The following is a 26,104-nucleotide window of genomic DNA, read 5'->3' as shown; positions in this document are numbered from 1 at the left end:
TACAGCAAAGTGCCTATTCAATTAATATAGCATTTCTGTGCTGTGCAAGTTGCAAGTGGGAAGACTTGTAGTGCATTTTTCTCTGCTAAGTCTTCTCTTTTTAAAATTCTTTTTAGGATGAAACTTTGGTCCACTGTAGTCTAAATGAACTGGAAGATGCTGCACTCACATTTCCAGTCCTTTTCCAAGATGTCATTTACCAGGTAATCAAACCCATGTATAAACCTGCTCTTGTGTGTTAAATGGGCAAACACTTACCATGCTCTTGATGTCTTCCTCCTCTCCCCAAATGTGGCAAACAAGTGGTATTGGTTGCTTTACATGAAATGTTGTCAGACAAATCATGAAGTATTTATAAGGTATATTTGGCACATTGCTTATTTGTTAGTTGTAAAACCATTCCTTTGTAAAAAAAAAAAAAGAACTCGACTATTAGGAAGCTACAAGAGTTTCTCTTAACTTGCATTACTACCAAGTAGTTTTCCTCTTCTCCAGCAAATAGAGGAAGGATCACTGGAGGGTTACATGATTGTTTTACAAATGCAGAGTTGCTGCAGTGTTGGTTATTCTGTGCATGACAAACCCAAATTATCATAAACACTCAGTTCTGATGAGAATAATACATTTAGAGCTAGAGAAAAATTGCTCAGAGAAGCAAATCCATTTCTTCATTCCTATTTAGTTGCTATTTTTGTAGGAACAGTTACCTTTTAAATGGAGACTGCTAGAGTGCTTCACAAAGTATTCTTAGCTTCCATCACTGTGCATTCAACAATTCTGTCACTGAAGATGAGGGGAAGGTGGAGTAGAAGGAGGTGTGTTCCAGCAACTGTCAAAGATGCTGCACTGACCCCAGCTGTTGTTCTCAGGTCCCTATTGTGTGATGTACCTGGGAGTAGCAACAGCTTTCCTCCATGTAGTTCGCATGATATTGGACCCCTCTGTAATATCTTTGGAGAATGACATCAGACACCTTAAACGGACACTTGTCCAGGTATTTCACCCTAATTTTAAAACTTGTCTTTTGTCTTTTTGTCTTATTTAAAATCCTTCAAAATTCTAAAGCTTAAAATGAAAAATTCCAAAAATAAACATGGTTTCCTTTCTCCGATTTGGTGTTAGGTTCCTCTCAGATCTTATTAGTCAGGACAATGCAGTTAGATGTTTTGGGTAGCAACAACTTAAGAAAATGTTCCCCCAGTGGTCTTTGGGGTATATGTGATGTTACTGCGATGCTTTGACTCTGCTGCCAGTGATACAGCTTACTGATTAGCTAAATATTAAATTCTGTTAAATTAAATTTTGTCTAAAATAATATTTTGTATATGTCTGAGATTAATGCCCAGGTCAGCAATAAAGGACACATGTACAGAGCAAGGATAGGAAAAGAGAGGCGTATTGGCCGGTCTGTGACCTCAAGGGCCCCAAATGAAGTCCCCAGCAGAGGACATGAGGAGGATTTTTCATTTTTTTATTAAAGCCAGTGTAAAATAGAAATATTTTATGGGTGGCCTGGGTATGGGAGCTGGTATAGCCATCCAAGGTACAGAAGCAGGCATGTGTAGACTCAAACTTTTGAAAGTTGCCTACCCCTGGGTGAGAGCATTTAAGTGTTTAGTTTGTATTTTCAAGTTTCCAAATCTTGGCTGAAAAATATTCTTGATTTTTTGCTAATCTCTCCTAGTGTTTAGTAAAGTTTGCACCTTGTAACTTTTTCGGGTATTATAGGGACGTTTAAGAGGGAACATGGTGATTTCCTACTCTCATGAGTATTTCCACTAGTGGAAACAGGTTAAACAGCTGAAGTTAATCACACTAAGAAATGCACTTCACTATTTTCAGAGAAATCTGTTTCTAAGTAGCTGGGATTCAGAGGCCATAGGTAGAAACAGGTTGCCACTCAAAAAGCTCACTTCAACACTGGAGCAGTGCTGTATGTCTTTGGACAATGGCACACCTGAATTTCAAATCTTCAATACACACATCCAGTATTCTTCAAAATATCATTTAGTTTCCTTCTTGTTTTCTCCTGGCTGACAGGGAGGAAAAGGTCAAGGATGTACAAATACATTGATACACGATGAGTCAAATTTTTGCAAATCTCAACAAACCAACCAACCCATTTTTGTTAAATTCCAGGAGAACTGTAGTAGCCCTTGCAGGATAAACAACCTAGAGCCCTGTGACACCTTGAAAATAATACATTTATGGTGGCAGGGGGTTTTGTGTACTTGAGGCCACTTTGTTAGCTACATTATATATTTAGAACTAATATGATATTGAATAGTAAAGGTAATAATAAAATGTGGTGCTGAATTGTTCCTACTACAGCAAGCATAACCAGCAAGAGTAGAATCAGATGGTTACTAAACTCTGGTAAGCATGCTAGGGCAGTGTGCTCCACCTCCCAATTTCTTTTTCTGTAATGTTGGCTTTACTGAGGATCAGATTCAGTACAGAGCATGTCAGTCTTAAATGCTTGTCCTTGAAGCTCATTCAGTAGCTTTTTGCCAATTTCAGTTTATTGTTTTACTTCTCACGTTGATGTATGAAGCCAGGTGAGAAGTAAACGGATAAATAAGAAGCTCTATAAATATCCTTGTTTTAGCAGAAGCTAGGACACTGGCATTCTATTTGTTGCTTTACTGTTGTTTTACCGGAAGCTGTAGAACAATTTTTACTATAAAACATTTTCTTTTTTATTGCATGTACAAAAGTGCAATGGGACATTAGTTTTTACCTAAAAGCATTGCAAGTTTTAGCACCCTAATACAGTGGATATAAAAAGTTTACACACCCCTGTGAAAATGTCAAGTGTCTGTGATATAAAAAAATGAGACGAAGATAAATCATTTCAGAACTTTTTCCACCTTTAATGAGACCTATGAACTGTACAACTCAGTTGAACAACAAACTGAAATATTTTAGGTGGAGGGAAGTAAAAATAAAAAACTGAAATAATATGGTTGCATCTGTAGCTGTGTTCAGCAGTAAACAATCACATTCAAACTCATATTAAGTAGGAGAAACCTGTTTCTAAGTAGCTGGGATTCAGAGGCCATAGGTAGAAACAGGTTGCCTCTCAAAAAGCTTACCTTCAACACTGGCATCATACACCCCTGCCATCATTTAAAGTGTTAACATTTAAAATGTTAAAGACAATTGTATGTTCCATGAGATGTATACTATTGTTTGCCTTAGCTGTTAGACTGTGGTATCAGCTGTAACCAAGGTCCCCTCTAAGCCGGGCACACGCATGACTCCACCTCCGCACACGTGTGAGGGGGCAGAGGCGTGCGCACACAGAGCTCACGTTGCGCATAAGAGGTGGAGCTCAGCCCAGCAGGGCTGGCAGTTAGAGGGTACGTTGCCTGTAACATAACAATATGTTCTTCGTGGCCTCTGTGAATCCACACAAATGGGTTTAGACTGCGCCTCCACAGGACTCCTCAGAATATTATAAAACTTAAAACTATTGATTAATAGTACGTTGCCCCGTATTGCGCATGCTCTGGCCGCCCATTACCTCAGTTCGTTTTTGCCACTGCCGCAATCGGACTTATCGTGCTAGAGCTATCTTCTCAATAATCTGGTTGATTCTGAACTGTTTTTTCGATCATACGATATATTTCTGGAAATTTTTGACCTTGGATTGTCTACCGGTTGCTCTTTTGAATTTCAATTTGTACGTTGTCTCCTCATTTTTTGTTTAACGATTCCCGCTTTTGGATCACATACTGTTTTGAACTAGATCGTCTTATTCGGCTTGGACTATGGACTGTTACAACCTTCTCTTTAATCAAACAAACTGTCTTTGATTTTCTTGTGATTTCAATCGTTATTATTCGGCTACTGATTTTCGCCTGGACATTGGACAATTCTTTCAGTTCCATGGGTTTCCCCGTTCCCTTCTCCCTCTCCTCCCATGGTGAAATAGTTTCTGGCCTCCTCAGGCCCTTTCAAGTGGTGTGCCAGTAAAAAATCCATTCACAGATGGCCATGACCGCTGTTTATTTTGTTTAGGTGAGGGACATCAAATACACTCCTGTTGAGTGTAAGAAACTCACCAAGCCAGCCCTCAAGTTATGTTTACAAAGGCTTAGATCTTACCTTTGGCAAACAGCTATGGTGGCGGCTCCAGCATCTTGCCCTGAGCCCAGGGCAACTTCCATGTCATCTTCTAAGTCTTCCAAGTCCACCAAACAAAAATCTTCGGTATTGGCACCGAAGAGAATTTCCACTTCTACCTCGAGCTCGATGTCGAAACCTCCAGCTGTAGAAAGCCGAAAGAAAAAGAAGGCTTTTCAAGCAAGCAAAAAGACAAGCATTCATCTAAAACGGCTTGAACCTGAGAAATTCCTCCTGTTTCATCCTCCCTGCCTTCACCAATATTGGAAGAGTCCTCTCGGGATCTACCGGACCCAGACTCTCTTTCGGAAGGCGCCGGGTCCATGCCACCTACATGGGCTCAGGCTTTGGTATCTATACCGAGCCAATCACCAAGCCCAGGCCATGTTCAGGTTGATATTTCAGCCAGGTCTCTGCCCATTCGAGCCCCATGTCCATCGGGCGGGCAATGGTGGTACATCTTTCCAACTCGGAGGCATCTCCGCACCAATCTCCGCCAAGGAAACACCTAGTCAAACGGCATCACATCTCTCTGGCTCAACAACTCTCCTCACATTGATTGTCCTTCCTTCAGCGTCAAGTTCAAGTGGAGTATGAAGAGCCAATATACATGGAGGTCGATCGCTGTAACAGTCGGCATCGATATCGAGAAGACGAGTTCAATGTCGACTCATATTATGAGACGGAGGGGTACAAAAGACGCAGAAGAGTCAGATATATCTATGCTTCCTCCTCTTCTCTGTCACCGTCTCCCCCTCGATGTCGAAATCGAGCGGCTTATGAGATTGAGCCTCCAGTATCGAAAACTGCCAAACGCCATGTTTCACGTCAGGAGGTCCCTTTACAGGTGTCTCATGCTTTAAAAAGACCTCACACCTCCTCGACGGTGACCCTGCCTGCCTCTCATCATCACGTAGCATCTTCACTAGTTCATCAAACATTCGAAGACCTCAGCTCATGGTCTTCGAGCTCCATCTCAAGTATTGAGAAGACATCACATTTCACCTTCTCTCTCTCCTTCCCTTCAGAGGGGCTACTCAGTTTCGTCTGCCTCAGAACAAGATGTTCTTTCCAAAGCTTTGGAAGAAGAATCTCCATCTAATCTACCTACCCCTGACTCAGACGCTGCAGACCTACATCTACCCTCTCCCTCAGAAGATTTCACATCATATTCTCAGATGATATCACGAATGGTTAAGTCGCTTGAGTCGGACATCAAACAACCTCCACCACACAAACAAGATTTAGTGTTCGATGATATTAATCTGGACAAGTTCCCCCCCATTAAGTCTTACCTTTATTCTAGCTATGATAGATTTAATCAAAGAGTCATGGAGCTTACTGTCTACGTCCATGCAGGTTCCTAGGAGAAAACGACTACAGGATACCGCCTTCCTTACAAAACACCCTGCACCTAATTCAATAATCGTGCAGTCCAATCAATCCAGAGCCTGGAACAGATCAAAGGTTACTCCTACCAACTGGAAAAGAAGAAAACTGGATGTCTTGGGATGTAAGATGTATTCCCTCGCCTCATTCATAATGAGGGTGTCTAATTATCAGGCGGCGATGGGGGCATACCAGAGGCAATTATGGGCCAAGGTTTTGCCTGTTCTTCAGGCTGCCCCTGAGGAAAGTAGGGCTACTGTCCTCAATGTACACGCTGAAGCGACAACATTTACAAAGCACCGCCGAGACCTCTCTCCTCTTTTGAAAACAGTGAGTTGAGCTGAGATGTCCAGCGCTCTGTCTTGCCCGGTAACTTTTGACTCCTTTCAACCTGTCATGCCTGACTCCGTGGCCAGGGCGCTTGATCGCTGCCGTGCCACCACCTCCTCCCTTGATACTTGGCCGGTCTGGCTAATCAAAGCAGCCAGGCCTATAATAACGGAATGGGCCACTGCAATAATCAATGGGTCTTTCCTTGAGGGCAGGTTTCCAACTGCCCTCAAGGAGATACTCATTAGGCCCATTAGGAAGAAACCAAGTTTGGCAGCGGACGAAATTGGCAATTACAGGCCCGTTGCCAATGCTTCTTTCTTAAGCAAGGTGGTCAAGAGGGTGGTGGCCGTCCAGCTTCAGGCGCACTTGGATGAAACGGATGCCCTGGATCCATTTCAGTCGGGCTTCAGGCCGCGCCATGGTACAGAAATGGCATTGGTCGCCCTGTGCGATGACCTACTGAGGGAGGCCGACAGGGGCAAAGTGTCTCTGCTGGTCCTCCTCGACATCTCAGCGGCCTTCGATACCATTGACCACGGTATCCTCCTGGGGAGTCTCTCCGAGTTGGGAATAGGTGGTCTGGCACTGGCCTGGCTCCGTTCCTTCTTGGGGGACCGCCCCAAGAGTACAGCTTGGGGAGCGTCTTTTGGCCCCGTGGAGTCTCAATTGCGGGGTTCCATAGGGGTCGATTATCTCCCCAATGCTGTTTAACATCTATATGAGGCCGTTGGGTGGGGTCATCAGGGGATGTGGGGCCTTGTGTCATCAGTATGCTGATGACACTCAGCTCTACATCTCCTTTTCACCAACTGCAGGAGATGCCATTCTGTCCCTTCAGCGCTGCCTGGGGACTGTACTGCAATGGATGTAGGAGAAAGGGCTGAGGCTGAACCCGGACAAGACGGAAGTACTGAGGGTGGGCGCCCCCACAGCTGGGGGATTGGGAAACTCCCTCTCTTTTGGGGGGGGTGACTCTTCCAGCCAAGGATGGGGTCCACAGCTTGGGGATCCATCTGGACCCGGCGCTCACTATGATCCAGTATCAGACAGACCTACCAAGTGCCTGTGTGTAACGCCGGAGCTCGCAAGTCAGCTCGCGTGGTAGACATTTCTTCCACATCTGCTCATGGCTGCCCTTTCTGACCCATTCAACTGATGATTCAAGTAACAATAGACACCAGTCCTACAGGATGGGGTACACACTGTGGTCCTCACAGGATTCACGCTCTGTGGTCCAAGCCAGAGAAGTTTCTTCATATAAATCACTTAGAAATGCTGACAGTCATCAAGGCATTTCGGGCTTTTCATCCATTAATAACAGGTCAAGGTGTTCAAGTGGCCACGGGCAATACCAAAACCATGTACTACATAAACAAGCATGGAGGCACCCACTAGATGTCGCTTTTGTATCTATCAATACATCTGTGAGAATGGTGCTACGAACATCACATTTTTCCAATCGCCATTCATGTGTCAACAGACAACAATGAAGTAGCCAACCAGTTGAGTCGAATGACCATCCAGACTCACGAATGGGAGCTTGACCACTCCATATTTTCCATGATTTGTGGTCGATGGGGAAGCCCGTCCATAGACATGTTTGCAACTCCGGACAACACCAAATGCAACATGTTCTGCTCTCAAGCGGTGAAGGGCAGAGCATCTTTGGGGGATGCATTTATGATGGACTGGAAGGACTGCATCCTCTACCTATTTCCACCCATCCCATTAATTCAGAAAACATTAGTCAGGATTCACCAGCTGAGAGCCAACGCCATCCTAGTGGCACCTTGGTGGCCTCGACAACCGTGGTTTACGACACTCAAAACCATGGCAGCCAAGTTCCTCAGACTCCCCTATCATCCACATCTTCTCACACAGGATGCAGAAAACATCTTATTTTATTTATTTATTTATTGGACTTATATACCGCCCCATAGCGCTACAAGCACATCTGTCATCCAGACCTGGAATCATTGCACTTGACAGCTTGGAGGATTTTTTCAAGCTAAAAGAGATTTTGGATAAGGCTAGAGAGCCTTCCGCTAAACTTTTATACTCATATAAATGGCATAATTTTCTCTAACTTGCTGTGTCTAAGAATTTGACACCTGTTGTGGTGTCCCTTAATACCCTTCTTAGCTTTCCACGCCATCTATATCAGTGGTTCTTAACCTTTTTGAAAGAAACGCCCCCTTGAGCCATTGAGGAAGTTATCATCGCCCCCCTCCCCACGGTGATGATATCTATCTATCTATCTATCTATCTATCTATCTATCTATCTATCTATCTATCTATCTATCTATCTATCTATCTATCTATCTATCTATCTATCTATCTATCTATCTATCTATCTATCTATCTATCTATCTATCTATCTATCTATCTATCTATCTATCTATCTATCTATCTATCTATCTATCTATCTATCTATCTATCTATCTATCTATCTATCTATCAATTACACTTAAATCCAATGACCCCTGAAAACAAAATTCAATTCCAAGAAAATGAAATGCCCCCAAAAAGTAACATTTAATGATTTAGTTGCAAGCGAATTTTAAGATGCAAAAAGAAATATAAAAAGGGGCATAAAAACAAACTGCAATGCAGGAATTAAAACTTTCAAGACAAAAACTCTGAAACTAAATTAAGATTGGAGGAAAATATATATTCATGCACACTGTAAAAAGGCTGTAGCCATCTTCACAGGTTTGACTTGCTCCAGTGCCCCCTACCGCCCCCCTTCTGCTCCAGCGCCCCCACACCGCCCTTTTTCGTTCTACTGCCCCCCTGAAAAATGAAATCGCCCCCTGGGGGGCATTATCGCCCACGTTAAGAACCACTGATCTATATGACCAAGGCCATTGTTTCCTATCAACCTCTGAGATCAGAGACATCGCATTTGTTTTCGCATCCAACCCTCAAATGTTCCTAAGAGGCTTACGCAACACCCGTTCACCCACTCGACTCCCATTGCCGCAGTGGTCGTTACAGGTCGTTTTGCGAGCCCTGACCCCATTCGAGCCAATGGCTTCATCGGACTTTCTACTCCTCTCCTTCAAAACTTTGTTCTTGGTTGCAATAACTTCTGCAAGGAGAATTAGTGAATTGGCTGCCCTTTGAGCTGATGTCCATATCTACAGTTTTTCCCAGACAAGATAATTTTGTATCCTGATATCTTCTTCCTTCCCAAAGTTGTGTCAAGTTTCCACGTTGAACAACCTTTGATTCTCCCATTATTTCCTAATCCTTCCGCAGAAGCTGAGCGCATGCTCCATTCACTTGATGTTCAGCGGGCGTTAGCGTTTTATACCTCCAGGACTAAGGACTTTCACACCTCTTCCAGACTGTTTATATGCTTCCATGGCCCACATAAAGGATCTCCTGCATCCTCGCAGACAGTTTCGAGATAGATTGTGTCTGCTATAACATTGGCCTATCAACTGGCTGGCAAAATTCCACTAGAGGCTTTGAAGGGACACTCTTCAAGATCCATGGCTACTTCAACTGCCTTATTGTGTGGCGTTGATGTTTCGGACATTTGCCGATCAGCCACCTGGTCCACATCATCCACCTTTTTAACACACTATCGGCTGGACCTCAGGGCCAAGAAGGAAGCAAGTTTTGGAAGAGCTGTATGAACTTCATTGTTGGCGTGACGGCCCTCCCTCCGGTAAGTGAGTCTGCTAGTCACCCATTTGTGTGGATTCACAGAGGCCATGAAGAAGAAAGAGAGGTAACCATGGTTCTTCGAGTGGTCCTCTGTGAATCCATACATCCCACCCAGCCTCCCCAGTGTCTGTCACATGTTGTCTTGAGCTTTATTTGGGGTCAGAGCGGTGGACATTTGGAACTGACATTTGACAGTGGCGGGCATTTGGAACTGAGGTAATGGGCGGGCAGAGCATGCGCGATATGGGGCAAAGTACTATTAAGTAATTGTTTTAAGATGTAGAATCTTCCGAGGAGTCCTGTGCAGGCACGGTCTAAACCAATTTGTGTGGATTCACAGAGGACCACTCGAAGAACCATGGTTACAGGTAAGTAACCTCTCTTTTTCTTATGTAAAGAAAATTATTGTGAATTGACATTGGTTGTGTTTTGCAGCCAGATAATGCATTATTATTCCTTTGTGTGGACACCAAGTGTTACTGAATAATAATGAAACAGCATTTGGAAGGAGTGCTAGTAGTATGTCTAATCGTGGGTTGGATCTTCATCCCTCCTGCTTTAGAACCCTGCAGCCAAGAGACATGGCTTCTGTGCCATGCTTAAAGAATGGCTTTGGGAACAGGCCATGAAGATTGGGTTTGAGAAAGAGGGTACAGTCTGAACTCTGAGGTTCTCTTAACATTCTATGCTTTATTATGCATGCTAACCTCTGACAGCTATTTCAGAGGCTTGCTACATTCCCTGCCAAAAATCTTATTCTTGGAGAGAGAAGTAATAATTCTCATTAATTGAATTATTTCCTTTCTCATTACTTTCTTATGGAAGAGGGAAAGCACAATTAAGGGTGCATGTGGACTACCTGAATGAATAGTGTTTTTTTAGATGTAAAGCTTTATGTGTGAAGAGCCACATTTGGATTGATGGGATACAAACAAACAAACAAAAATTCCCAGGCATTCTAAAGGCACAAGGATTAGGAATATTGGTTTCTTATAAAGAAAGCAGTAATAGTACTAAATTTGTAAATAAATAGTTGTGAAGGAATTATTTGAAAGATTCTAAGTGGAAAAAAATCTACTTCTGAAGCTCTAAGACTTGTGTTATGCAAATTTACCAGATCCTCCATAATATCTTTGATCAAACTATAACAGATTAGACAGCTGTAGGGAAAAAAAATACTGCATTGTATAATTTATTAACTGTAATAAATTATGCTGCAAATTTATACAAATACAGTGGTGCCTCGCTTAGTGACATTAATCCGTTCCGGAATAAACGTTGCTAAGGGAAAACATCGCTAAGCGAAATTAAAAAGCCCATAGAAACTCATTAAAACACGATTAATGTGTTCCTATGGGCTTAAAACTCACCTTTAAGTGAAAATCCTCCATAGCACCGCCATTTTTGCTGCCTCTTAAGCAAGGAAAAACAGTGGGCAGCCATTTTCAAACCACCAATCAGCTGTTAAAAAAGGGTCACTTTGCCATGATCGCTTCCCCACGATCATCGCAAAGCGAAAAAACCTCATAGAGACCATCGCAAAGCGATCGCTTTTGCGACTGCAAAAACTCCATCGCTAAGCGATTTCATCGCTCAACGGAGCGATCGCTATGCGAGGCACCACTGTAGTCAGAAATTTACAGAGCCTGCATTGCAGTTTCTTGTATATACAGTACTGCATATGCATATTAGTTTAATTTATTTGTTAATAACTGACTATATATGAATCCCTCCCATTTGAAACAAATATTCTTTGTATACAGTTTATTTAAATCACTTCTTTCTTTCATTCTAGGTCTATGTGCGATTAAGACCATTCTTCAGAGAATTTTTGGAACGTATGTCACAAATCTATGAGGTAATATATCTTGCCTAGGTTATGCATCTTTAAGAAATTCACTATAGGGCAGATAATAATAATATCCTCTCTTCATTTTAGATCATTCTTTTTACTGCTTCTAAGAAGGTGTATGCAGATAAGTTGCTGAACATACTAGATCCAAAAAAGCAACTGGTCAGGTAAGCTGACCACAGAACATTGCATGTTATTTCCTTTAATAAGAATTCACAATTTGTAAATTGGTGAAAATGTCAAAAATCATAGCCCTCTGAAAAGACAAATATGCCTTTTCAGACATATAAAAGGCACAATGTTAGATGTAAAAGGAAGACAGAAAATGTTGGTATGGCAGAGTCTGCTTGAGCCCCTAACAGCCTGTAAGATTTTAATGGAGAACAGGAGTGGCTGGCACCAGGACTAAGAGCACTTTTACATTATTAGGATGCAGTGCAGAAGACTTAATTAGGTTTGGGTAATCTCCACATTGCTTTAATTTGATATTTTAAAAATATTCTGCTCTTTATTATTTTCTTCCAGAAGAATACAATACACTTCCTGGTGGACTTCATTGTTAAAAGAGAGAGAGAGAGAGAGAGACTTTATTAGTCAAATGTTAACATTTATTTCAGAGTACTTAAATATGGTTTTGAAGAAACGTAACAAAATTATCTGTGTTAAGTTTTAGATATTTGACTGGGTTGCAAGACAAGGCAAAACAAAACACAAGACTTTATTTAAAGTTTATTCTTAAAATTCAGCCTATCAAAAAAGAGAGAAAAAATATTTAGGAAAAAGCATCGTTACACACATTTTTCTACATGTAATATGAATATGTTTTTAACTAACTGCAGGCATCGACTTTTCCGTGAGCATTGTGTTTGTGTACAAGGGAACTACATAAAGGATTTAAATATCCTTGGTAGAGATCTCTCAAAAACAATCATTATTGACAACTCACCACAAGCCTTTGCCTATCAGGTGAGTGTTTTTTCTGTAGTTCATTTTTAAATTTTACAAAAATTACAAAGGAAAATAAAATCAGAGTGTATGTTGACATTGCTTCATGTGGTGCTAAACAAATAAAAAAGTAGTTTATCAGATAAGTGGAAACAGTACTAAAACCATTATCAATTTCATGTTTAAAACCAGGGTGGATTTGATTAAAATCAATTGATTTAAGTCACAATTTAAATTTAAAAAATTAAAAAATGTAAATCATTATTTAAATCATGAATTAAATCACTTTGATTTTTTTAAAAAAATTATGATCTTTATCCATCCTTTTTAGAACTGTCCATTGCAAAGGAAATTTTATTACTTAGATATTTCAAGTGCTAATGAAATTTATTCAGAGATATGCCACTTGTGGTTATGTGCTTAGATTTTTATTTTATTTATATCCCGCCTATCTGGTCGGTTAAGACCACTCTAGGCGGCTAGATTTACAGATTTGTCCCTACATGTGTGTCTGAATTAAATATCACTATGTTTTGGAATTTAAAAAAAGCAAGTACAGTGGTGCCTCGCTTAACGAGCGCACCGTATAACGACAAATTCGCATAGCGATCCGTTTTTTTGGGATCGCTAATGCGAAGGCATACCGACGGTTCCAGTGAGCAAAAATCGCTTAGCAACGATCGGTAAGCGTTTCGCTTACCGATCTTCGCATAGCAGTTTTTTAAAATCAGCTGATCGGCGGTTCCAAAATGGCCGCTGGAAGACCCAAAATGGCCACGTGCAGCGTTTTCGCACCCTGCCTTGTGTTTCTTGCTCTGGAGGGAGCCTTGTGTTTCTTGCTCTGGAGGGAGCCTTGTGTTTCTTGCTCTGGAGGGAGCCTTGTGTTTCCGAGGCCGCGAAAATGGCTGCCGCTATGGGGAAACATTGCAGAATGGTGAGTTTTGGGCCCATTTGGAATGCATTAAATGAAGTTTAATGCGTTCCAATGGGCTTTTCCATTCCGTATAGGGATGTTTCCCCATAGCGAAGGTTAATCTGGAACGGATTAACCTCACTATGCGGGGCACCACTGTACCAGTAATGCATCTTTTTTGCACTGTTGTTCTTGTGGGGAGGTACATAATACTTCTTGGAAACAAAAGTCCTCCTTCTTCATTGTCTCTGTGAACTCGCACAATGGGCTATTCTGTGTCCTTGGCATGAGTTCACAGATGACCCTCAAAGAACCACAGTTACAAGTAAGCAACCTATTCTTATGTGACACAAATACGAGGGGGTGCTCCTAAGTATTGGGCCTTTCCCAGAAATAATTGAGCTAGGAAGCTATAACTGCCACACTATTCTACATATTCCCCCAGGAAGTCAATGCACCTGTGACATCTGTCCTGCAGCTTCTTAAGTTCCTGCAAATACAATTCTTCCGACTGCAAACCACTCATTTGCAGCATTAGTTGCCTCCAGAACACTCCCAACTTGTCCCTTTAGGTGTTTTTTGAGTTTGGGGAACAGATAATAGTCAGAATAGGGTGGATGGGGCATCCCTTGAAAGCCTAAGGAGGTCGGTTTTGTCATTGTTTCACCTGCAGTGTGTGACGAGGTGTTTTCATGCAACAGGATGACATCTTTGGAGAGCTTTCCTCTATGTTTTTCCTCAACTTTGTCAATAAAGCACAGTAATATTTTGCATTGATGGCTGAACCCTGTTGGAGGTAGTCCACCAGCAGAACTTCCTCCTTATCCCAAAAAAACTGTTGCCATTTGCTTCTGCACCGACCTTTACACTCGGAACTTCTTTGGCCTGGGGGAACCACTGTGCCTCCATTAGACTGTTCCTTTGTCTCAGAGTCATAACAGTAGACCCATGTCTCATCATCAGTTACCAGTTTGCCCAGGAAATCTGACTCATTTCTTGCAAAATGTTTCAAAACAGCCACCAATGACTCCACACGTTTCCTCTTTTGTTCGGTTGTCAAAAGTTTGGGGATCCACTTTGCTGCCAGCTTTCTCATTTCCAAGTCGTTGTGGATAATGGCACCAACTCTTTCACATGATATTCTCAGATATACTGTGTATAGCAATACTTTTGGCTGATATTCAGCGGTCCTCCATGATCATGTCATGGATGGCTTTCACATTTGCAGGCACAGAGACAGAAACAGGCCTTCCACTGGATTTCTCACTTTCAGCACCGAAATGACCAGTTTTAAAATCGACAGCCCAATGTTTAACTGTTGCATATGAAGGGCCACTGTCACCCATAGTTTGTGACATTTCATCATGGATCTACTTTACACCTTTCCCTTGGAGAAACAGGAACTTGATTATGGTCCTGTGCTCTTCTACATTGAACTTTTCTGGTGGTGCTGCCATGTCACTTTGGACCTGAGCATGAAAGATAGGTTAAAATCATAGGTAGATTATTTTTGCACCGTTGAATATAGACAAATTGGCCAATATACCCTGCAATTTATAGCTTCCTTTGCTGAATTTTTTCTGGGAAAGGCTCAATACTTACCAGCACCCCCTCGTAGGCCTTCACTGTGGCAGCCAGCAATCCGCTTAAGCAACAAAGACATTTGAACTAAAATTTCCAGTTTATCTCTCCTCTCTAATTGAGCAGCAGTTGGGCTTCAGTGGGAATTGCTTTAAAAAAACACATAGACTTGAAGATATCACTACCTTGCTGATCTTTTGTGAAACAGTCTAACAATTTAACTTCCTTCTTTCCCTCCCCATCCACTTTTTAAAATTATAGCTTTCAAATGGAATTCCCATAGAGAGCTGGTTCATGGATAAAAATGACAATGAACTCTTAAAATTGATTCCTTTTCTGGAGAAACTTGTGGAGCTGGTATGTATTTTCATGAGTGAATTTTGGATGTATACTTTTCTCCTGAATTCTGTTTATGTATTTATTGAACATATTTCCTCACTGCCTGTAAGATTGTCAGGTCAAAGCTGTCTGATGCCTTGAACATCTTCCTAAGAGTCCCACTGAACTTTATAAACCTCTAAGGAAAAATCAGAAGTCTATGTTTGGCACAGTGGGATTTATCTCAGTTAAGGATTAATTCCAGAATGAAACCAGACAATCATTTCCAATTATATCAAAATTCATCTGGATATCAAAGTTAAGTTTTTTCATTGGTGCAATCAGCTTGTCTAATTCTACAAGCTTTATTTCTACAGTGTTTCTATGTTCTATAAGCACAAAATTACTTCAAATATTGCTTCAAATACTTTGGTTGGCTGGAGCGCTGGCTAATTGTTTCCAATGATTTTAGTAAATTGTTGAAGAAAGCTCATTTTTTTAAAGCACTTTCATTTTCAAGACTGCTTTTTCTACACCCCCTTTAATTGGTTTAACACTCCTACATCCAGAAATTTTCATAAATTGACAAGATCACAAGAACAAACATGCTGGATCAGATAGTGGCCAGGATCCTGCTGGTGTTTCCATAGGATTTGTATAATTTGCCATGTCTAATGGATTAGTTGCCAGGATAGCTCTCAGATGATAAATGTATGACCAGGGACTCAATTGAAACATGTCCTGGCACTTCATTAGTTAGCAACAATTAGCCATGGCAAATTGCTGTAGGATTCTGACCACTATCTCCGAAAATGGAGGCAGCAAATACTTACCATAATACTTACTGTTTATATCCTTATGCTCAGTGGTCACATCTGTATGTTGTAGGGCTAATCTTGTCACTGGACAGATGCATTGGGTAACAGGCCCCCTAGAATTACACATTTGGGGCTATCCCCATGCCCCACCCCAGGAAGGATCCCATCAATGCTGCTGATTCACCCTTCCATAATCACCTCCCCCTTGCTGCTCTGCCTCCCCAGACTACATATTTGTTTGCATGGCAGCTCCATCACTGCTGTCTGCCCTCCCAATATGTTTGTACATAAGGCCAAGACAAGAAATGGATTTTTCAATAAAGATTTGCCATGACAAGGTGTAGTACAGGGAGGAAAGGGGATGCACACTTAGCACAGAACAGGTGCTCTTCTCCTGGCACAGGCAGTGGGAGAGCTTTTGCCTCTGGTGACATCTTGTAGCACAAATTTATTTATTTATTTATTTAAGCATCTCTAGCCTGCCACAAGTAGATTTCATGGCACATTACGAAACTGTATAAAACAATTTTACAACTTAAAATTTTTTAAACAATTTAAAATCAAACAACACAAAATTAAAACACTCAAACATTAAAAACAGCACTAAAATCTGCACACATCACAATCCTCAAGCCCCAATACATCTTGCCTTCCCATCAAAATGATGCTAATGTTAGTGCCAATCAGCCTTACAAGCAGAGGAGATTCCACAGTTTAAATGTTGTGACAGAAAAAGTCCTCCCTCATGATTCTATATAATGAAGTGTTTTCACTCTTGGGACACAGAGGAAGACCTCACCAGCAAATCCTAATGATCAGGCAGATTTATATAACGGAAGGTGCTCCTTCAACTATCTAGACCCCAATCCCTCTATTGTTTGAATAGGAGATGTGTGAATATACACTTCCTTCTGAATACCTAGAAATTTCCTATTATTCTGTTTTAGTGAATAATGGGTTCTAGTATTTTCAAAGAGGCAGGACAACTTTTCCCTGCTTACCTTATCCACATCATGTTTTCTTTTATGCATGTTTGGTATGTCCCCTACAATATAAATAGTAACATGTCATCAAGAAGATAGTCGTGTCAGTCTGTTGCAGCAAAACCTAAAGTCATTTAAGAGTAACAATAAAGCCCATGCCTTAAAATATGTGTAGTACTGTGGGCCACACTTCATATATCTGAAAAAGGAGACAAGCATCCACAAAAATCCCAAATAAAATTTGTCCGAAACATTTCAATATCAACATCCTGTAACATCACTTTTAATCTGAACAATTTAACTGTAAGCCAGAAAAAATACAATAAAACAAAACAGATTGTATGTTTTTAAAGCCTTACAAGCTGTAACAGAAGGAGGGAATTCCTCTAAGAAGCTCCCTTTCTACTGCCTACCAGTTTTTATTATCTTAAGGATGGGCCAGTGAACACAGTCTCTGAAGATGATCTTAAAGTTACACATATGTTTATACAGGTATAGGCTATCACTCGGATAATCTGTTGGGCTTTCAGAGCCACCATAAGCACTTTTGGTTGGGCCTAGAAACACACTGGCAACAAGTGTAGTTGGTACAAAATTAACGTAATGCAGTAATGACTGCCTAACCTTAACATGAAGAGATGCTTTCTGTAGCATATAGGATTTCTAATACATCTCAAAAGGAAGTTCCTTATAAACTGTATAGTGTATTCTGTGAAGCTTCTCATGGTCTCTTAAATGTTATTTTGCTAAGTTGAACGCATTAAGGAAACAAAGAAAGATGGCAGTTTGCAGAGGTTTCATAGCACAATGGCTTGTATTGAATGTACGTATTCAGGGTGTGAATAACTGAATATACTGATCCTGTGGAGATAAAATCTGAACAGTTTTCTAAATGGTATAGGAAAGAAAAGAGTCCTGCATAGAAATTGCTAAGCATAGAACAAAATATGCCAGAATTCTGCAAAATCTGGGTTTTTCATTCACTAGAAGAAAGGGTTTTGGTGTGCAATACTTGACTGCTTCACCTTATCTCTTTTCACCAATAGGAGCATATAGAACATAATTCATGGCTCATTGCTCACAATTTTTTAAAGATTGCACACCAACTTTAGATCTTAGAATCAAATTCCAGTCTGTTAGTACAGGGGTCTCCAAACGTTTGAGTGTGAGGGCCACACTGTATATTTTCAACATCTTTGAGGGCCGAAGGAACATGAGCATGCATGTGGCCACACACATGCATCCACCTGCACAGATGCCTGTCTGTAACATTAGCCACATGCACGCACACATGCACCCCCCCCCCATGCACAGGCTGAAGGGAACAGGCCAGATAAAATGGCAAGGCAGACTGGATGTTGCCCATGGGCCATAGTTTGGAGACCCCTGTGTTAGGAGAATGACAAGCCAGAAATTGTGATATGGACATGTTAAATTTTTCCTCCAGCAATTCAAAACTCTCTTATTGGTAAGAACAGCCGAACAGGAATAATTGGTCAATGTGTGCTGGCATGCTTGCTTGAGAATTTGCCAGAATTTTGTCTATTCGTTTTATACAAACATCACCAATGATCAAAATCTTACTGGCTACTGACGCAATTTAAGTGCAGTAGCATAAATTGCAGCGGTGAATTGCCACTAGTTCATAGGTCACCACTAGTATTTTTCATCATACATCGATCTAGGCCGCAGACAAGTCAGGTTTGAAGTACAGAATTTAACATTTTGATTCCAGGCCTGTCCTATACAATGACTGTAACTCCTTGGTTTCTTCATCTTTAACAGAGTAAACTTTATAGATATAGGTGTCAGAACCAGTTGCAGGTGTCCATTATAAATTCTGTTACAAGTACAATTTGTTATAACTAGTGAAATTTATTATTTCCCCCCACTTCTAGAATGAAGATGTTCGACCTCACATCAGAGACAGATTTCGCTTGCACGACTTGCTACCCCCAGATTAAACACAAAATCTATGTCAGATAGCTCAAGAGGAAGAAAATGCAGGACCTTTTTGTTTGTTTGTTTTGGACTAAAACAAAAACATTGCCATTACTGTTGAAATTTTGCATTTTTGTACGTTGTCTCGCTTTTCTTATATCTGGTACCCAACAATAATAAAGGGTTACAGAAGAACTTTGTATATCGCCAAATGGAATACATACAATACAGTAGGTAGGCTAGAACAGAAGCGTCTTTAGAACTAGTGCAACTCCCTTTTTTTTAATGTACAGGACATATGCCTGTTTTTAAAGAATTCTGTTTCTGCCACCAGCAGTTTGACCTATAAAACACAGGATTTATGAAATAACAGAGATTGAAAATGGACTCTTGTTTTCTCTCTGTTTGGTGCTCTTTAAGTGGGCTTTTAGCCACTTTGTGTTACTTTCAAGAGTCTCATTTCAACAGGAATGGCCAGTAAATGTTTTTTTTCCTGTTAAGGTTTATAACCTTTTTACATTTTTGAACTGTATTAGATTTTAGAATTTCATTATGCATTCCTTTTAGTTGAGGCGGCTTCATAGTTTTCTGGGAATAGCCAAATGTTATTAGTTTTTTTTTAATTATATGATTGAATGGCCATTTTCCCGCTTTGTCTGCCTGCATACTGTATATTTGTTTAAAAATATTACCTAGTTTTATTCCATGTAAGTTTCAGTTAGATATCTTTGTTTATAAATATATATATTTTTTGTTTCTGTAATATTCTACTGTAGTGGATTTTTTTTTCCAAAAATATCAAGAGACTGGCTAGATGAGAAGAAATTTAAGAATTACTAATATACAGAATATTTAAACCATTGTGATGGCATGATCCCCTATGGTGGTACACATCCATGGCTCATGGACAAGGATCAGTACCTTGGAATCTTCTGTGCATACAGGTCCTTGAGGAAAGTTTGCTTGGTCTAATGCAATGCAGTTACTTCTACCTTCAGTGTCCTCCAAGAATGAAGTATTGTGGAGAACAGCTCAGTATTTGAAACTATTTTCTACAGGTTGGTTTATCTGCTACACAGTCTACTGCAATCACTTCTAAAGTTTTATGTGTAGCAGTGAGAGTACCACCCCAGTAACTATGCATAACCCAATGGTCCAGTACACTCCTTTGCCGCCAGTGCAGCTGATATGCTATCATAGTGGTTTTCTATGCTATATGGAAATGGTTTTCAAGCCTTGGTTATCTAATGCAGCATGTACAAGAGGCTGATATTTTTTTAATGGAGTGTAATCTCCTTTTTAGGAGGCTTTTTATGGAAGGGAAAAATTTGTAAAAGTTAGTAAGCTTTGCCTCTAAACTGCATTAATATGCCACAGGCTCGGGCTGTTTTTGTGTAAAGGATGTTGCAGAATGGCACTTTTTCTAAAGAGAAGTTTGATATTTTGTATGCTTGTTAAAGAAAGTACAGTATTGGAAATTAAAGGTGGACAACTGATAATTGAGAAGTATGTCAATTAATTTTTTATGTATATTACCTGTTTACTTGTACAATTTTATTGTACAAATTACACACAGCTTCATTTTCAAATGAGTCCTTAAAATAAGGAAAATCTTTTTAGGAAAACATTTAATTTTTGTATTTTTTGATTTTAAAAGGCATGAGTTATGTCAATTTTTTCCAATGTATTAATGAAGATTTTAACTTTTCATCAGGTTGAGTGTTTTCTTACTATATTCTCTGTTGTATATGTAGCTAGCACATTGTGTCACAGAATTGTTTAAAAAGGTTAGCATGTAGAGCAAGCCTGCTTCTTTGTGGAGAATCATTCATTTGAAACAAAATTATGGTGAATTTCTGCACCTACAAATAAGGAAAGCAATTGCTATTCAGAATGTTGACTTCTTTGTATTTAAAAAAAGGTGTTTGTTTGCAGGAAAACGCTTACAGGTTCATTTCAATGAAAACTCTTTGAATGTGTTTATCTTTTAAGGCATCTTGGCATCTTTATACCAGTCATCTTTGACGTCTTTATTAAAATAAAATGTACATAATGTGACAGTTTGTGTGTGTGTGTGTGTATACATACATATATATGTGCATGTATGTGTGTATATACATACATAAGTGTGTGTGAGTGAGTGAGTGAGAGAGATTGCATAGAAGTGATCCCTGTAACTCCCTTCCTATTTTGCTAATAACTGGTATATAGATACAATTGATTTTGAAATTCTGAGTTTGAAATTATGCCTTTGAAAAAAGAGCTCCAAATTACCATTATTGAGAGCAATAGGTCCCTGTTCTTGACTACCTGTTGTTAAATGGCACAAGTTTTGAAACACATTGCATGCAAGAGACATGTTCCACCCAAGCATCTCCAAGTCTGCAATAGACAGTTAGCAAGATTGTTTACATTACTTGTGTGATTTCTGGTTTACACTGTGTAATGCCAGCAAGATTCTGACCAAGTGTCATTTATTTTTTCTTTCAAAAAGATAAATAGTCAAGAATACTTCTTTATTCCTAATTAAATCATCATCTTAGACCTGCAGAGCTGGAAGGGACCCTATGGATCACCAAGACCAGCCCTTATCAAGGAGGCACAATGGGGAGTCAAGCTCCCAACCTCTGGCTCCACAGCCAGATACCTAAACCACTGAGTAATCCAGCATAATAACTCACAGCATACATTGTGAGTAGAAAAGCTAATATTATAGGCTATGTAGATCCACCACCTTGCGCTGAGTTTCTTCAGCTTGGAAATAATTATGTAGAACTAGCAAATAACAGATGGGATCCATGATACATAGTCCTTTCAAAGAAGAAAATATGCCTCACCCAATGAACGTGAGATGGTAATTTGTTATGCTGTTTTAAGAGATCATTTTGTGACCCCTCAAAAAATAAACCCAATTTAGTATACCCTAAATAAAATTGATGAACATTTTTCTGTGACTTGAAGAAAAACTGTACAGCATCTTTTTAGAGTACCTTTTAAAACCATTCATGTATTTTCATAGAAAATCATTACAAAGTTGATACAATGCATATTACAAATGTATTTGTTTGAAGGAAAAACAAGAATGTGACCTTTTATGTTCTTGGATTCTGGATTACTCCTGGATTATTAGAAATGTGTGGAAAGTTACAGAAATACCTAGGACAACCAAATCAACCCTTGCAGGCTGCTCTGTAAATACATATTAAAGTATCATTTTGTAATTTGGTGCAAGTCTGATTTTTAATTCTGATTACAATCTTTGCATGGAAATGTAAAAATGCATGTTTGAGGGCTGCAAATGTTCTATGGTACTATCAGGGTTGGGGGGATTGCATGGAAAGAAAGTAAGTGAATGAGGGGTCTTCTTAGCCTTAGAGCAAATCAGCCATTGTGAAGAATCACTTTTTTTACACATACACACACACACACACACAGAGAGAGAGAGTGAGTGACTTTCTGTAATAAAATACCTCCAGCTGTCCAGGGTTTCTATAACTTGTTTGAGTGAAAAATCATGCCACTTTCTTCCCTTCATCAAGTGCAGTTGCCTGACACACAACATTATATCTAAAGGAAAAAAAAGCTTCTCAAAGAAGTTGGGATTCAGGATTCACACAGAAGGGTTCCTTCCATGGGAGGTATTGCATCTAGTAGAGCATCTACCCTGGCAAAATGGAGCAAGAAGCCATTTTTGTTTTTTCACGAGGAGAAACTTTGCCACCCCCTTATAATAACTTGAAAAGTTACTGAGGGGGGCTTGGTGAAATAGTGGAGAAAATAGTGCTCAGTGCTGCTCAGAAGGATGCTATCAGTGATGGAATAAATACATGAGTCAAATCTGGTCGAACAGCCAAAGAGGAGGAGGAGAGGAATGTGCTCCGACCAGTGAGTGGGTCATTGCCCATCTTTAATGCCAACTAATGGTTTGACCTTCCAAATACAGGCAAACTATAGCTAAAAGTGGCCTGTCTGCTTTTGCTTTCTATTTGCTTCATCCATGTTTTTTTTCTCATGCATCAATCTTCACAGGCCAGAACTACAGCTATAATCACAGAGCTTTGGTGTACCATGTTTACCATCAACAATGGGAATCTGATTTTCTGGCTAACCAGAAAGCATACATCAAATTGACAACCCCAACAAATTACGCTTTCTCAGTGATATAGCTTTCCATGTCTTTAAATTTTGTGTATTGTATTAGCCTCTAATTTCCTTAGTTTTTAATCTAATCTTTTTGATAGTACAGTGGTGCCTCGCAAGACCTCCGTTTAACGATGAATCCGCATTTCGACAAGGTTTTTGAGATTGCAAAAGCAATCACAAAATGACATTTTGAATGGGGGAATTTCGCTGCGTGATGATCGGTTCTGTTTCGGGAACGGATTTTCGCTTCTCAATGATCAAAACAGCTGATGGTTGGGTTTTCAAAATGGCCACCGGGTGCTCAAAATGGCTCCCCGATGTGTTTAGGAGCCATTTTTCACTGCACAGGCACCCGAAAATGGACGCCCCTATGGAGGATCTTCGCTGGACGGTGAGTTCTTAGCCGATTGGAACACATTAACCAGGTTTTAATGCGTTTCAATTGCTTTATTTTCGCTTTACGACGTTTTCGTTCTACAGCAATTTCGCTGGAACAAATTAACGTAATGCGAGGCACCACTGTACTTTTTAATTTGCAGAATAAGCTGTGTGTAATCCTCAGGAGTCTGAGGGATCAGCTGCTGCTAGTCATAGTACAGGTGTCTTTAAACCCAGCTAGATCAAACCTATTCTCCAGGGAGCTTGTATTAGCTTTTCTGCATTTATTTTCTACATACTTTCTATACTACTACTAATAATAATGTGTCATCAGGTCGGTCCTGACATAAGGTAACCCTTTCTGGGGTTTTCTAGGTAGAACATACTCAAATAGTTTATCATTCACTTCTTCTGGGGATGTTGTGGGACTGCACAGTTTGCTTAAGGCTACACAGGATGGCTCTTCTCCCAGGAGGCACAGTGGAGAATTGAACTCCCAATTCACTGAACTATCTAGTGAGTTTCATACTCTCTAGCATGAAAAATTAGCATGCTTATAAACATCAATTAAATACAGTGGGTGGGTAGAGTAATTGTGAGATTATGGCTCTCTCTATAATTGCCAGTAACCCAGCTAACACAACCAAAGGGAAGGGATAATGGGAGTGGTTATTCATCAATATCTTGGAGCAGCCACAAGTTCCCCATCTCTGGTGTAATTAGTATATCATTTTCTTTTACTTTTGTTTCAGTGTATAGTGTGGTTGGCATTTTCACTTAAGGAAGGAATCTGTCCTATTAAAAATATTGCTCCTGGCCTGCCTGTGTAAATTACATGAGATGAGAAAAAAAGCTGATGCTATGAAGGTCTAACACTCAGCTTGGAAGACGTGACATGAGTGTTGACCCTAACTGAAAAAAAAATCAATGAAGAGGCAGTGGTTGATGTGCACTCAAGGAAGCTTGCAATCATGCACCATATATCACAGCCACAGAAACTAAAATTAGCCAAGGAAGAGAGCACAACATAGCAGCAAATATATTCAAGAACTCTACCTTTTAGTTAGCCACAACCCTATGCCCTAAATGGCCACTACATCATTCCAGAACTCCAGAAAATACAATGTAAACATTGACAAGAAAAGTTTAATATACTACGCACGGGTATATGAAATCTCGGGCTTTGGCAATTCAAAGACTAAGCATATTTTGCTAGAGAGAGAAAAATGTGTTGCTTTTATAGCCTGCCTCCAGGCTTCTCAAAGACAGCTGACTGGCAGCTGCTGAAACCTAAGATACTGCCCGGCTTGCATAGCCTTCGCCTAACTGAGCTGCAAGTTTTGCCTTCTGTCGTGCAGTGTTGCTTGTGCAACTGGTGGCTCTAATGAGATTTCTTGAAAGTTTACACTGTTGAGGACCTTATAAAGAAAGAGCACATGCACTGAAACAAGAATACATTTTTATGATAAAACACAATACATCAAGTTCAGAAGAGAATGGGCAAAATGAGGATGTAACTGCTCTGTAATAAGAGACCCCTGGTCTCTCGAAGGTGTCCTTATTACTTGGTGATCTGCCATCCAAAGCCCCAGTATAGCTTCAGAAATCAGATGAAAATAGGGTATGTTCAAGGTGGTAGAGAGATACATACATGTGTACCACAAAAGATGCATTAGTTGTGAGAACCATGAAAAAAGCATAATGTAATGATCCTATTTTTAATTTCTGTAGGTGTGACATGGTGCATGATTGCAAGCCGCCTTGGGTCCCTTCAAGGACAAAGGCAGGGTAATCATATTTTAAATAAATAAATAGAGATCAAAAAAGGGCCCAAAAGAGCACTATCAAAATGGAAAAGACCCTGATGTTGGGAAAGTGTGAAGGCAAGAGGAGAAGGGGACGACAGAGGATGAGATGGTTGGACAGTGTCACCGAAGCAACCAACATGAATCTGACACAACTCCAGGAGGCAGTGGAAGATAGGAGGGCCTGGCGTGCTCTGGTCCATGGGGTCACGAAGAGTCGGACACGACTAAACGAACGAAAATGGAAGGGAAAAGAGCAAGTCCTTTAGGAAAGGTTACAGTTGGGGTGGGGGAGAACTATTTAGTTTAGGAAAAAACAGATTAAGGGGAGACACAATGGAGATGTATACACTTATGCACGTTCAGAGAATGTTTGGAATGTTTTCTCTTACTCCTAATACTAGAACTCTAGGTCATGCACTGAAGTTGATTCAGAGCAACTGTGAAATTAATTTCCACATGACGTAGCAGTGGCTGCCAATGTGGACTGCTGAGCAATCCTATGCACCAGTAAACAGCCGACAAAGACCTCCTGCTGCTTTGCCACAGGACAGCCGTTAAATCCCATATATGTTTGATCCAGCACAAGATGTGGGAATAGGTACACATTTAGTAAGAAGATCTGCCAATTTACACCAGTATCCCCATAATTATGTCCTTGCTAGTGACAGCTATGATAAGAGGAGGTTGCCACAGAAAACAGCTGCCTCCAGATGGGAAAACTCTAGATTTTGTAAACTGACTCATCATCCAAGAGATTTCTTACATTTTACAATTAGCAACAACTGCTTCATTGGGGTGGAAGATGGTTTAAAGTCTAGAACAGATTAGATTCACATGGAATCCCTTCATACCTCAAACATTGATTTGTCACTGACACTTGAAAAGAAGATTTTACAATT

At 40.3% G+C, this 26,104-nt stretch overlaps 1 protein-coding gene across 1 annotated transcript in view; it reads left to right on the top strand.

The window, feature by feature from the left end:
• Positions 1-22,097, top strand: part of CTDSPL2 (CTD small phosphatase like 2) — a 69,879-nt gene extending 47,782 nt beyond the window's left edge. The window contains exons 8-13 of the mRNA XM_020812190.3: positions 117-203; positions 11,321-11,383; positions 11,465-11,544; positions 12,217-12,343; positions 15,078-15,173; positions 18,834-22,097. Coding sequence (XP_020667849.1) covers positions 117-203; positions 11,321-11,383; positions 11,465-11,544; positions 12,217-12,343; positions 15,078-15,173; positions 18,834-18,899 — 519 coding nt within the window. The 3' untranslated portion in view covers positions 18,900-22,097. The remainder of the gene's footprint in view (positions 1-116; positions 204-11,320; positions 11,384-11,464; positions 11,545-12,216; positions 12,344-15,077; positions 15,174-18,833) is intronic.
• The last annotated feature ends 4,007 nt before the right edge of the window (positions 22,098-26,104 follow it).

The sequence above is a fragment of the Pogona vitticeps genome, chromosome 12 (assembly GCF_051106095.1).
Source record: "Pogona vitticeps strain Pit_001003342236 chromosome 12, PviZW2.1, whole genome shotgun sequence".
Taxonomy (NCBI): Eukaryota; Metazoa; Chordata; class Lepidosauria; order Squamata; family Agamidae; genus Pogona; species Pogona vitticeps.
This window is presented reverse-complemented; position numbering and strand designations above follow the sequence as displayed.